Here is a 14,421-nt window from a genome sequence, read left to right as displayed (position 1 = left end):
ATTTCCGACGACATTATCACTTGTGGAAAGGGAGTCATGACAGAAATCTTGAAAAAGTCATTCAAACACTGAGTGAAAATGGACTAACACTCAATGCAGAAAAAAATTTGAATTTGGTATGGACAAGTTAGTTTCCATGGGACACGTGCTATCCTCTAATGGAGTATAGGCCTATCCGGATTCAGCAATGATTAAAGCAATTAAACAGACGAAAGAACCAACCAACGCATCAGAAGTGCTGAGTTCCCTTGGTCTTGTCAACTGTTGCTCCCAGTACATTGCTGATTTCGCTCAGCAGATTTTCGCTGACCAGAAAAAGTGAAAATTGGACTTGAGGCAAACCGCTGCAAAACGCTTTCGACAAATTAAAGGTACAGCTGTCGAGTGACACCGTGTTGGCATATTTTCAACGGTAAGCAAAAACCAGATTGATTATTCATGCTAGTCCAGTCAGTTTTGCTCTCATACTAGCGCAACAACAACGTTACGGTGAATATCAACCTGTACTCTTTGCCAACCTTGCACTTACTGAAAAACATTACTCTCAGATGGGAAAAGATGCCTTAGCCGTTGTATGGAGATGTGAACATTGTCACCTGTACCTGTATGGCCTCGAATTCGAGCTTATCACAGACCATAAACCTCTGGAAGTGATTTATTCAGCACGATCAATGCGCTCATTAGGCATTGAAAGATGGGTTCTACGTCTTCAAACTTTTCTCAGTTTATGACACCCTACAGATCCAGACCGACAAATGCATCCTACGCACTCTCAAGACTTTCTATCCCAGCTGTAAGGCGAAAAGGGAATATAGCTGAAGAATGCGTGAACTTAACTTGGTACGCTAAACCAAGAGCATTGAAGCTAACCGACATTGAGCAAGCTTCTAATCCAGGCGCTGAAATACAGAAGCCTACCACTGCTATCCAGGGAGGTAACTCTAAGAATTTCCCTGAACCCTACAGGCACAGCCGAGGATTAGACAAAGAGATCGAAACTTTTTCGACAGTGCCATGCATGTCAAACAGTCGCAAAATCACCTTTCACCGGAACCTTTGCAACTGACCATGTTACCCAATGAACCATGGAAAGAACTTTTCTTGGATGTCCTGGGTCCATTCCTAGCTGGAGAGTATATTGTTGCTTTGATGAATAATTACTTTACATATCCAGAAATTGCAGTCATACAGTCATGCAGCCCACAGTGACGACCAGAACTGGAAAAGTAAATTGCCTTCCGTACTTCTCAGTCACCGCACCGCTCCACATTCAGCCACAGGAAAGTCGCCAGCTGACTTACTGTTTAACTGGCCATTCAAGAATAAAATTCCACAGTACTCTACCCACCCATCAGAACACTCACAGGTAGAACACGCCGACCATAACCACAAGGAGAAACCCCGATAGTATGCAGATAACAGGCGTCGTGCAATTCCTGGCGAAGTGAAACCAGAAGACAAAGCACTGTTACGTCAGAAGAAAGTCAACAAACTTTCCACTAACTTTCACAGAACGCAATTTTTGTAGTGAACATGAAGGGAAGTACAGGTACTGCGAAGAACAGGAACGGTTCTACTTTCAAACGGAATGTTTCTCATGTTGAAGTCTTTCATGAGGAGAGAAACTGTGACACTGATAACTGCGAAACTGACTCCGACACAGAGTTAGAAAGGGAAACTTCAACATCTGGCCAGACGATCAACCCCACGGCGCAACATAGTGTTTCTTTGCGCAGTACTCGAAGAGGCTGAGAAGTGAAGCTTCCTCGACATTTAAGTGGCTATGTTGTAAACTGACATATTTGAACAGTGCGTGTGTTTCAGTTAACAGTCGAGTTCTGAATCCAAGTAACACTTATGGACATTTCACAACTGTTCTTTATTTCAGGCCATCACATTTGAGATCAATGACATTTCTGATTAACATTTCTGGTTAATGACATTGTGTTTTATTTCAGGTCATATGACATCTCTCATCATGGCACGACTTTACACTTATGTGCAGGGAAAAAAGTCAGTGACTTGTTATCACCTCAGATTAATGTATATCACGAGTTTACTCACCCTTTACTTTAAATGCTATCTGGAATCCACCGCACCTTAAAGCCCAGTAAGCAGGCAAGATGGCAGTAAGGGGTCTAATTCACTTTGTTTTGTAGAAGGTTGAGCCTGAATATTGCGTTGGGTCATGCTAAAAACAAATTAATGATGATTATTGATGGACTCATTTCAGATGTAATTTGGTCGAGTATTTACAGAAGCTTAGAGATTACAACCGCTTACCACTGTCAGCTACCACCCAGAAAGTAGGTCTACAACCACATGCTCTGCGTGTGTATAACGCATGCAACAGAAACGTTCCCTGGTGCAGTAAAGGTTTTAATTGTTTTTTACTATTTATTTTTTTTTTTTGAAAAAAGCTGTCAGGAAAGCCAGTTAGGTTTTCACTAACTTCGAGTCTCTTCCAGGCTGACGTGTTAACAGAGATTACCAGAAGCACATGTCACCTATCCAGTTGTCCGTACAGTACTCAATTAGAATATTGACCTTCAGGATTAAAGCGGGAAAAAACAGTACTGCTTTTGCCAGGTATCTGACAATTGATGAACGCCTTGTGATCAGACTCCACCCCAGTCAGCGTACAGTGGATCTATATACGCGATCTCACTGGTAAAAAATCGGACGTTGTTTTTAGACAACGGGCGGATAGAAGGTGTATGTGTAACTGTTACACGCGGCACTGACCTAGCTGTGTTTACTGACAACAATAGGACAGGCCTACGCTACTCCAATACCCTTTATCCCCGGAAATATGTTCTGAGTGTCATTTTTCTAGGTCAGGCGTTATTTAATGTGAATAGCTTCCTGATACTATGACGCCTACGACAAAAAGAAAAAAAAACAGCCTTTTATTTATGATGGAGACACTAAACTAGAATTACTGATGTACGGTGCCGAAATAGCAGAAAAAACAATCGACTCAAAAGAACATCAAATATTACATACATGTACCTATGTTAAAGGGTAAATAAATATATCAACGGGCAACGACCTCCGCTAAATAAATCATTCTTTCCCTCAAAACACTGGACCGTTTAGCTCAGATCAGGTTCGATAACGAATTACTTGGTGAGAAAATGCGAAACTTATCACTTGGGGTAAATAAAATGGGTAGTGATTTGTTATGAACACGACCATTTTAATACGCTCAATGTCATCAGCCAAAAGCTCACAAATATTGCCTATTGCCCACGCACGAGCACCAAAGGCTTAATTACAAGTGCTCCAATCCACTTCATTATGCCTATTATGCTGCAAATGTAGTTTGGGTGATGTGCGTTGTACACATTTATACCACTTGTTAAAGAGTTTACTGATCGATTGAAAATGTTGCCCGCCATACAGGCCTTATTCCTCGAATCCCTGGAGCATAAATTGAGTTTCATTTGCTACATGTATCCTAACTAAGTGGTATAAGCGCATGCATGTCTGTAATGCATGCGCTTCATTCAACTAAAAGCCTTTTATCAAACGTAGTGCACTATAAAGCTATAAGCTTGTCTCTTGGCGATACACACTGCGCAGAGAGGCTGCGACAAGAAACCCTAATGAAGTACGTACAGCACTACACCATTGTCATTCTCAGCACCCCTACTCACTGACACCGTAAAATCTGCTCTCTTTCACTGTAATGGTTAGAGAAATATTGACAGATCTCTTCCACATCACCAAGATATTTTGATGAATAATGCACGACATGCTTTTCAGTTAGAAAAAAAAGAAATTCTAATTTTCATACTAATGGGTTTCTTTTCTATCCAAAGAAGGCATAGTATGATTCTGAAGTAAATGTGCATAAAAAGCATTCTAAGGGTGGGTACTTGGTCAGGTGCCCCTGAGTAAATCACCGACCTTTGGTATGTTATACTACTGGCGAGCTTTTCCACGTGTTACACATGTGGTGAAAGGCAAGTGGTTTCCAGTATTGCCTGCCATAAACCATGTCGATCGTTATTGTTACCAACAATAGAGCGTGGGCAATCTTGAAAATTCTTTTTCTGAGAATGGTATTGAACGCAAGGTCTCGTTCGATTAAGCTATGGAAAGACATGCGCACTAACCGCCCGCAGTCACACCCCGTTCACATGAGGAATTTTGAATACACATCCGTATGTGAAGAGGTCAAGAAATTCCTCCGTCGCCTAAACTTGAACATCACCAGGTAAACAACACCAAGAGCAAACAGACCGCACGTATCAACCCTCCGTCACCTGTTCAAACTGATCTATCATGTAGTTTACTTCAAACGTTACCTGAGATGCGCCCCCTCCCCCCTCCATATTTTAGCAAAAATATCTCCTTTACAGGCTCATAGGTAGTCCTCATCATGGTGCTACTATAATGGCTGCTTATCCGTTCAGAGGACAAAGACTAGAGCCATTTACACATCTAATCGAGGGTTTCTATGGAGCATTTAGGAAAGGTACCAGCGTAATATTTACTCTAATAAATTAAATAAAATTAGTAAATGAAAGAATCAATTATTGCATCAGTCAGCTACTACATAAATTGATGCATGTGTACATTTACTACTTTCTGGCACGATCTCAACCTCATTTATTTCGTTTTTGATGTTTGACAAATGTGTATGAAATAAACAACTACTTAAATCCCAAAGCGTGTATAAATGTTTATTCCCCTTTAACCACAGTGCAGCTTTCAGCAACAATCAAATAAGTTAATAAAATATAAAGACATTGTCAAGGATTCGTGGAAAGAATCTGTAAGCTGTCTTCATCATTTCATAAATTTTTTATTGACAGAGGGTTTCTCATTTCAGGCAAAATTTTGAACAGCTTCGTTTTGTAATATGACAAACATTCCATCGGTGATGTTGATTTACCTTTCACCGATTCAACAAATATACAGGATGTCACTGAAGCCTCGAATCGCGTATAGAAGCACTGTGATGTTGTGCCAATACCTACATGGCAAAGTGTTGTCTTCTTGTTCCGTGTAGTTTTTGCAAAATGTATCTTCACATACTCACGACACAGTTTTGGCTTTTCCACGCTAATCTGAATTATTATCTCAAAGATCAATTAGCTGAAAACTGCCAATAATCGCGGGTAAAGAATGTAAAATAATACACATACGACGAAATTCAGCACTTTTCAGCATTCGCCGATAAATCACTTAGGTCAAAATATAAACTACAAATTCCAAGACATCACTGTTACCATCAAATAGACTAGCCAAAATAAACCGTTTTCACAAAGCTTAGCGTTACCTCCGGGCTATGATAAGGGAGTTTAACGGTTACCTCCTAACCGGTCACATAGACCGCAACACCGTTCATTCAGTTTCCGGGTATTTTCACAGGAAGACAATTCCAGACTATAGTTTGCCGCCACAGTCGGTTTAATTAAGACAAAATGGAATCAAATGCGCTTTAATCATGAACATAAGCTGATCTGGATATATACGAAACGGTTTTTTTTCACACCTAGAGAGTTTCAGAATTCGAGGTCACATTTCACAAATTGTCATTACTCAGAACGGTGAAAAAGCTGAACGTTCTGTTTATGTTGTCGTTGTCGGTATTGATATCACGGTCAGGTGTTTCACACAGTTGAAGAACAAAAGCGTGAAATATTCGAACATTGTTCTGGATAAATATCTCTCCTGTCTTATCGTATGACAAGTGCCGTTGACGCCATCCTCAAGCGTTTCCGTAAACTGTTGGTGTAGACGTTTTTTATGTGTAGATGTTCAGTCTTCAAACCTTAACAAATGAATTAGAAATGAGGTTTCACGCAGGTGTTAATAATAACACATCCTTCATTTATGATACATCCGTCGTCTTACGTACGGAGCCGTAAAAATGACATGGTGAGAAAAAATTTGGGGGGAAAGTGCAATTTTTTTACCCCCCGACTTTAAAATTCGGGGCTCCCAGTATTCAAGTCGAGGCCCCGAGTTAAAAAATCGGGTTCCTGACATAACTGACCAATCATAATTAAGTGTTAAGCTATAATCTCATCTATACATGGAGGGCTACTGCCTGATCGTTAGTGCCATTATGCTTTTGCAAATTAGCTTTGGCCACTTGCAAATTATACTTTCTCCGTCCCAAAATGTTCTTTTAGACAAGGAGGAACGCCAACGCGATTTATAGTATAACGTTCAACAATCTAGGATTTTTATTAACACTCAACCAAATAATACGATAAGATTAGAACTTATCACAGCCGTTCTCACTGTGACATAAAGTTAAGGCCATGTTTCCTAAATATATATAGCTTACCTTAGTTCCACCTTGGCTTGATAAGTACATGTATTAGAATAGTGCCTCACATAAAGCTGAGGTTGAGATTGAAAGAACTCAACTAGGCTATGTAAGGGCGGGGCTGCTCGCTGTATTTTGTATTTTATTTTTATTTAGTCGATATATTGTCTCTTTGAGTCTGTTTATTAACAAGCTGTCTCGTTGATATAGGGAAATGCATTGCCCGCCTAAAACAAGTGTACTCCTTTATTCTTTCATTGCCTCACTGTTTCTGCGTAGACGTAGTCATGCCGGTCAAGCAAAGTCGTACATGTACATAAAGCTCATAAGCATTTAATCAGATTGGAATTGACCTGTGTAGTTGATCGTGTCCATTGTAATCCTTGTTTTTGATTTAAAATACAAGTTATTTATCTCATGGTAAAACCCTAGTCAAAACGAATAGTTATCAGTGAGAGATGCTCGTCTGTGGCTGCCATATTGGCTGTTTGGCAAACGACCTGTGGTTGGCCAATTAAGGGTTAGAAAAAAATTTCTCTTTCCCCAATTTTTTTGACCATGTCATTTTTTTTTAACTTCAAAAAAAAATGTTCTCTTTCAAAATTTTTTTTTTCACGATATCACTTTTACGGCTCCGTACCTTCATCTCAGCTACCACCGTTTTTTGTTTCCACAGTTAATGGCAATATAAGGGACTCAACTCTGCACTGAGTGGATTGCTGCCATTTGCAGCTTGATTTGTAATAGCTGTGATACTTTCCCGAAAAGTATACATGTACAGGATTCTACTTTCGCAAGGATAAAGTTGTCGATAGCAGCCAAAAAGTCTCCATCAAACCTTTACCCTGTAATTAAAAAAGTAAAGACGGCGATTAAAAAAGACGTTACCATAGTAACCTTTTGGTAAGAATGATTGCTTGGATAATGGGTGCACCTAACGACATTTTCTCAATAAATTGCCTGGACTTCGAAACAATTACTACATTTATCAAAATTATACAGGTAGCCCTTTTAGAACATCGATATCTATTTTTCTTCGTCCTTATAAATCTGTCAATGGCTGCACACCAAGTCTTTGATCAGGAAGACGAATGGCCTCGATAATAGGAAAAAGAATAACATACTTTCTGGATATTTCGCGGCGGTGTCCCTTTTAAATAATACATCTATTTATAGTGCTGCCTCGCTAGATCACCATGCGGAATGCACCAGGCACGTCAGTTTGCTAACACCTCGTTTACATTTATTTGGTCTGTGTGGGGTACCGACGGAGTAATGTACCATGAATTTCCGATGTGTCCCTCGAACATATCAGATTGTTGTTTGAGATTTCACTTAATTCAATGTCCAAACCGGCTCGTCTATGGTGTAAAAGGAATTGCTCGTGACTGTAATCAGTTTCTGTCACCAAAAACGATCGAGGGACATACAGGATTTTAGGGATATACGACTATGAAATAGACCGTTGTCTACTTTATCAGTCATATATCCATTTTCTGTACGTACATCACCGCTCGCAATAAACCGGAGCCTCTCACCAATGCAGTCGCTGTGAGTTCAAGACCCTTTCATGCTGAAATTCCTCTCAGATCATACGTGGAAAACTCTACTAGCAACCTGCGGATGGCTGTGGATTTCCCCCAAACCTGCCCGGTTTACTCCATCCATAAGGCTGGCCACCGTTGTAAAAGTGAAATATTTTTCAGTGCGGTGTAAAACACCAATCAAATAAATAAACACATATATTATCCCTTATATACTAATCTATTTAGCGAAGAGTACCTTGACATCGAGCTGCCCACGTGACTTTGTGTGAAAACCCGAGTGTTTACTAAGTATGTCCTTTGTATCCTTGCTGATATGAATCATCATGGCTGAAAGGAAAAGGAGGAAAATATTGTTCAGCCAGAATTCCACACACAACATTTTGAAAGGTAAAGACAAAAATAGACAGTGTGCATTAACTTGGGGGTAATGTAGAACATGAAACTGCTGCTGGGCACAAGACCAAATTTACACAATCTGCTGATGTCTACCACTCAGGGATATGTTACTTGTCAAACACCTGCACTTGTACGATCACAAAGTCTGTGGCGTCAAACATCTGTATATGCACGTTCACTAGTCTGTAGCGTCAAACACCTGTACATTCACCATCAAAATTCTGTAGAGACAAACACCTGTACATATGCGATCACAAGTCTGTAGCGTCAAACACCTGTACATGTGCGAGCGTCCTCTTCGGGAGCGGTAGATCCAGGGTCAATCCTAAGATTTTAAAGGAGGAAGTCGTAACTTCCTCGCTTGGCGTTCAGCATGAAGGGGATAGTGCAACAACTGGTTGACCAGTATCAGTATAATGGCTCGGGCGGGCGGCTTACTTGTCTTCGGTAAGGTGTCTCAGTGAAACAGCACTACACATTAGAAGAGCGGTGGAAATCCGTCCTGCAACAAGGAGGCACATTACATGCACTCTAAGGATTCCTTCGTCGTCATATGACTGAAAAATTTTTAAGCGCGACGTTAAACCCCAAGCACACACTCACCCACTTACAATTCTGTAATGTCAAACACCTGTAGGGGCCTCCGTGGCTCAGTCGGTTAGCGCACTAGCGCAGCGTAATGACCCAGGAGCCTCTCACCAATGCGGTCGCTGTGAGTTCAAGTCCAGCTCATGCTGGCTTCCTCTCCGGCCGTACGTGGGAAGGTCTGCCAACAACCTGCGGATGGTCGTGGGTTTCCCCCAGGCTCTGCCCGGTTTCCTCCCACCATAATGCTGGCCGCCGTCATATAAGTGAAATATTCTTGAGTACGGCGTAAAACACCAATCAAATAAATAAATAAATCAAACACCTGTATATGTACGATAACAAGTTTGTAGCGTCAAACACCTGTATATGTTCGATAACAAGTTTGTAGCGTCAAACACCTGTATATGTACGATCACAAGTTTGTAGCGTCAAACACCTGTATATTCGCGATCACAAGTTTGTAGCGTCAAACACCTGTATATGTACGATCACAAGACTGTTTCACATTGCACAGTTACAACCGGTGTGTTTTACAAGGTTTTTTAAAAGGGGAAGCCCTAAACATGTACGATCGCAAGTCTGTAGCTGTCAAACACCTAAACATGTACGATCACAAGACTGTTTCACACTGGACCGTAACAGCCCGTGTCTTTTACAAGGTTATAGTTAAACGGGGAGGTCAGTTCTAAATGTTACGGCGGCACACATTTACATTCTTTGAAATTTCACGAATTTCCTCTGGCAGGAATTTAATAACGTTATATCGTAATTAAATGTTTGAACGTGAGAGACATCCGAGGAAATACAAGGGCAAGTCTGAAAAGAGCTGCAGAGCAAGTTTTTGCCTTATAGAGCATACTTACGTTCACCAGTGGATTCCATCCGGGAAGCCGTGTTAACTGTGTCCCCAAACAAACAATATCTAGGCATCTTATTCCCAACAACTCCCGCCACACATGGTCCTGAGCAAAACAGATGGAAAACCAGGAATTATGTTTACAGCAAATATACAACCACATTCACCTGGTAGATATAATTAAACTGAAATAAAATCGGAATAAATTTTTTTCAAGAAAGCGAATGTTGCTTACAAGAATTGTCATGGAATGGTGTTATATGCGCCTTTGTGTTTGAAACAAACTATGGTCGTGACGACCACATGTACACATGCCGTGAGTTAGTAAAAGAGTTCAGTTACTTTTACGGACCGATCTTTGTTGTGATTCATTATCAACAACAAGACAAGAACCTTTTTTGCAACGTTAAAAAGATTTCATGAGATCGGGTTGACATAGTTTTCAATATCATGGTATCACCGATGTCATGCATATACCCCTACATTTGCCTACGACATCGTGATATCTCCAATTACTAGTATATCATAACATCCCTTGTCACCTTGTAATATTGCCTTGTACCACAGGATGTCGATTCACCAATGTGTGAATACCGACTCACCACTGTGTGAATACCGACTCACCAATGTGTCAATACCGATTCACCAATGTGTCAATACCGATTCATCAAAGTGTGAATACCTACCCAACTGTATGGCTCCTCTGAGTGAATATCGACTGCCCTATGTGGGAATAGTGAATGACCCGAGTAGATAGCGACTCTCCAATGTGTGAATAACGACTCACCTGTGAGTAAACAGCGAATCCCCCTGTGTGTTTCAATACCGACTGCCTAGGAGAATATCGACCCGGTGTGTGCGAATACCGACTTACCCGTGTGAATACTGATTCATCTTCGTTAATTTCAATGAACCTACCTGTGAATAGACTCACCCGTGTTTGAAAGCCGACTCACCTGTGTTAGCACACTATATGTGTGAATACCGACTCACCCGTGTGAATACCAATCCTGATCTTCAGCTTGTGATCGGGCATGTGAGCGATGGTCAAGGAACTGATTCCCTTTAACAGTGTGAAGGAGAGGAGGGCGACTTCATAAGCGTGACGGTCTTCGTTCCTCCTGGGCAGACCGCTGGCCACCATGTAGGCATCCCCAATCGTTTCCACCTTGTACACATCATACAAATCGATGCAGTCATCGAAGAAATGATAGAGATCATTGAGCAACGCAACAACTTCCATCGGTGTGCTTTGGGCGGAGATAGACGTGAAACCTACGATATCGCTGAAATAAATAGTCACGCTGTCAAAATACTCTGCGTTCACCTTTTGATTGCGCTTTAACTGCAGGGCGACGTCTTTGGGTAGCATCTGAAGGAGAAGCCGATCAGATTTGGTCTTCTCGTTGCTCAGTTCTCGCGTCTTCTCAGCAGCGTCTTGTGCATACTTTTGTAGATTGCGCGTGAGTCCATGGATGCAGAATACAGAAATCATGGAAACTACAGCAACCAACACAAAAGCCAGGACACCGGAAGTAACACGAGCGTTAGCATAGGAAACTCTCTCAGAAATAATAGAGAAAATTTCCACTTTCAGGGCGTTTTTCACGTCGCGAAGCAACAGCAAATAACTCTTCATTAAAGTGTAATATTTCCCAGCATCCTCTGCTGAGCCTTGGACGATGACGTTAGTTTGAATGGAAGATCGAAAACCGTTAATTTCGCTCAGGAGATCCTGTTTATCTTTGAACAGATGTTCATATTTGAAACTGTATTCAGAGGAAAATTCTCGAAAGGACAATAAATGATCTTTTCGTAAGGCATCTGACGCCACGAACAAATTCGCCTGTTCAGAACCTAGTTGTCCTTTAGAATAATACTCGATGCCTATGGCTGCAGAAACACCAGCGTTCTCTTTAGCATGCAAAATCATTCTGTAGGACAGTAATAAATTCCGCAGTGTCCCAACACTGGCCACGTTCGCATCGATAGCTATATTTCTAACCAACTCGGCGTTTAAAGAATTGTAAAATTCGATATCTTCTTCGATGCTGGTCTGGTTGTGTAGTAAGTCTTCGCGGTTTTTCTCTAACGAATTCTGAAAGGATTCAGATTTCAGTCCGCTGGAACTGTTTCCACATTTGTTCCAATCGTTTATTTGAGAAATACAGGCGTCTGTGTAGGTATATTCTTCCGCAAACTCCTCCCATGTCATGTTGCGTCCCGTGTGATAAATAAACATCGTCTTCGCACGTTCAAGCTGCAATGCATGCACGAGGTCTCCGATCGCTTTACAGGCCTTTAGCTGATCTTCAATGTTGTTCAGTTCACTCTCTTCAGAGATGGCATCAGCCAAGAGAATGGAAGAGAATACGATAACTCCGATCAGTGGTATGAATATGAGAACAAGCATGCGCGCCAACTGGATCAGTTTTCCGCGCTCCGACTGTGGGTCTGGATGGCACAGATTGCCCAACAAACCCGTCGAGCTGATTCCTTCTGAGCCAGTCTTCCCTTGATCACCTTTATTGTCTGCCATATCGATAGCTGGAGGAAAGTTCAAGAAAGTACAATGTACAATACAAGGTTTAAAAAATGGTACCTAAAAACATGTCTGATTTTCTCACTCTCAATCGCGATATCGCTTACTTTGAAATGTGATATCTGTGTTATGAAACATCACAAAAACAAAAAAGTCATGCTTTTGAAACTTTATATGGCATACTTTGTGTGTACTACTTTATCGATGTATAGGCCTATATATACTTTGTGCTGTCTCTTCTTTTAAGGCTGAAGTGCCATGTTATCTCCATTAGTTAATCGCGTGACTTGAATCATGACGCCATTATTCACCATGGTACTTTGTTGAATGTATCTCTCGTGTTTCACGCGTTGGCGTTTAACGCGGTAATTCGCACGAAAATCAAAATGCTAAGTAGATGCATTATATTGGCATAAGAACCTTTTTACCAAGGACTGACAGTCAATTAGCCAGATTTGCGTGGTGGTTTCTGCTTGATAAGTCATGCGAAATCACACGTCCTTAATATCATGACGTCAATTGAGATATTAGAGTACAACTGACCATCTTTTCATATTAGCAATGTTACAGTTTGTGGCGAAAATGTATTATACACGCTCTCACAATATCAGTCAGATTGTACTGCAATTAACCTTCAAATCTTGCTGTGTCAGATTGGTTATTCCAAATGTATGCTCGACGTAAACTCAAACATATTGCACAGCCACGTCAGACGAGGCATTGACTGAGCCGGAGTGGAATCATACCCGGAACTTGCCTAAAGCGCTGATGAATAACTAGGTAATGGAGTTTTAAATACATGTAAACATGCCTTGAAGCAACATTGGCTGCTTCTCCCTGCTGTTTGATCTATCTACGCAACCAAGGGGAACACAAAAGATTAAATAAGACCAAGACACAACACGGAAGATCTCTTTCAACATGAGACAATAGAGGTTATCACAGCCTGCACGAGACAATATGTAATGTCGCATCCTACAGAAAACAATATGGACTATCTCATTCTACAAGACATTATGTAGAATATCGCGCCCTGCGCTACACAGAATGGAATATCTCATCATACAGAAAACAATATGGACTATCTCATTCTACAAGACATTATGTAGAATATCGCGCCCTGCGCTACACAGAATGGAATATCTCATCATACAGAGTACACCAGTGCATATGTCATCCTACAAGATAGAATAAAACAGTATTTCTTATATAGTATTTTATCCAACAAGAGATGAGATGTTACATCAGCGTATTTTGTAGGTTTATAGCATGATATTTTCTCAAGAATATCAATAAGCTACACAACACAGTTATACAGAATTAGACAAAATATAAAACACCTCAACTTACAAAACGCACCAGAAAATATCTCATTTGATACAGACCCAAAATGTAATAATTCTCCCTACTGCATACTACCGAAAATATCTTATAGGACACATGACACAGTATGGAATTACTCATCTGTAAAGTGAACATAAAGTCAGCCACTAAAGCTGAATTCATTAATAAAGTAGAACTCCAGAAATGTTCTAAAAATATTTTTAAAAATTCACAGCTCTCATCAACCAAATAAATAGTAAACAATCGTCAGTACCTATTCACTCATTTGGCGATGTCATTTTGCCATGTTATAGCTAACTGGAGTGACGTCACGCAACCTAGGAGCTCTCCCGTACCGTCCGTATTAAACAATGTGGCAATAAGAAGGTACATAAAAACTTTTTTGGTAAGATATTTCCGTAATAAATCTGACTCCGCTAAGGAAAAATAATGCAAAGTCACAATATTTTCTTCAAGCAATGACTCTCCCAAGGCGGTTGTCTTACCAGCTCACCCTGACAAGCTTATCCCAATATCCTGTCCAACATGTACGCATTTTGACACAGGCAGCAGTTCTCAGTTCCCTGCTCATAAGTGTGTGGTCCAAAATGCATCAGTTTGACACTTAAGTTAGCCGCAAAATCCAATGTATTGCATCGATATCTGTTTATCCACTATAAGGAACCACACTGACCATCGACAGCTAATAGGTTTATTTGACGTGACAGCCAGTTATCACGTGACTTTTTCAATGCTCGTGATTGGCCAAGTTTATAAGCGCTTCCGCAACACGGCTACTCGGAGTGAATTGTCTGTCAGTGCCATATCCCCTATGCTGAACTTCATCTTCTCAGTTTTCAAAACTTTATAGAATTTCTTT

General features: G+C 40.8%; 1 protein-coding gene across 1 annotated transcript; it reads right to left on the bottom strand.

Moving 5' to 3' along the window:
• Positions 1-7,074: 7,074 nt before the first annotated feature.
• On the bottom strand, positions 7,075-12,215 carry LOC135475718 (speract receptor-like). Its single transcript, XM_064755651.1, has 4 exons — positions 10,670-12,215; positions 9,684-9,782; positions 8,072-8,163; positions 7,075-7,134 (listed from the first exon to the last, which is right to left on the bottom strand). The coding sequence occupies exons 1-4, from the start codon at positions 12,213-12,215 to the stop codon at positions 7,075-7,077; spliced, it is 1,797 nt and encodes a 598-aa protein (XP_064611721.1).
• Positions 12,216-14,421: the final 2,206 nt, after the last annotated feature.

This window comes from Liolophura sinensis, chromosome 9, assembly GCF_032854445.1.
Source record: "Liolophura sinensis isolate JHLJ2023 chromosome 9, CUHK_Ljap_v2, whole genome shotgun sequence".
In the NCBI taxonomy this organism is placed as follows: Eukaryota; Metazoa; Mollusca; class Polyplacophora; order Chitonida; family Chitonidae; genus Liolophura; species Liolophura sinensis.
This window is presented reverse-complemented; position numbering and strand designations above follow the sequence as displayed.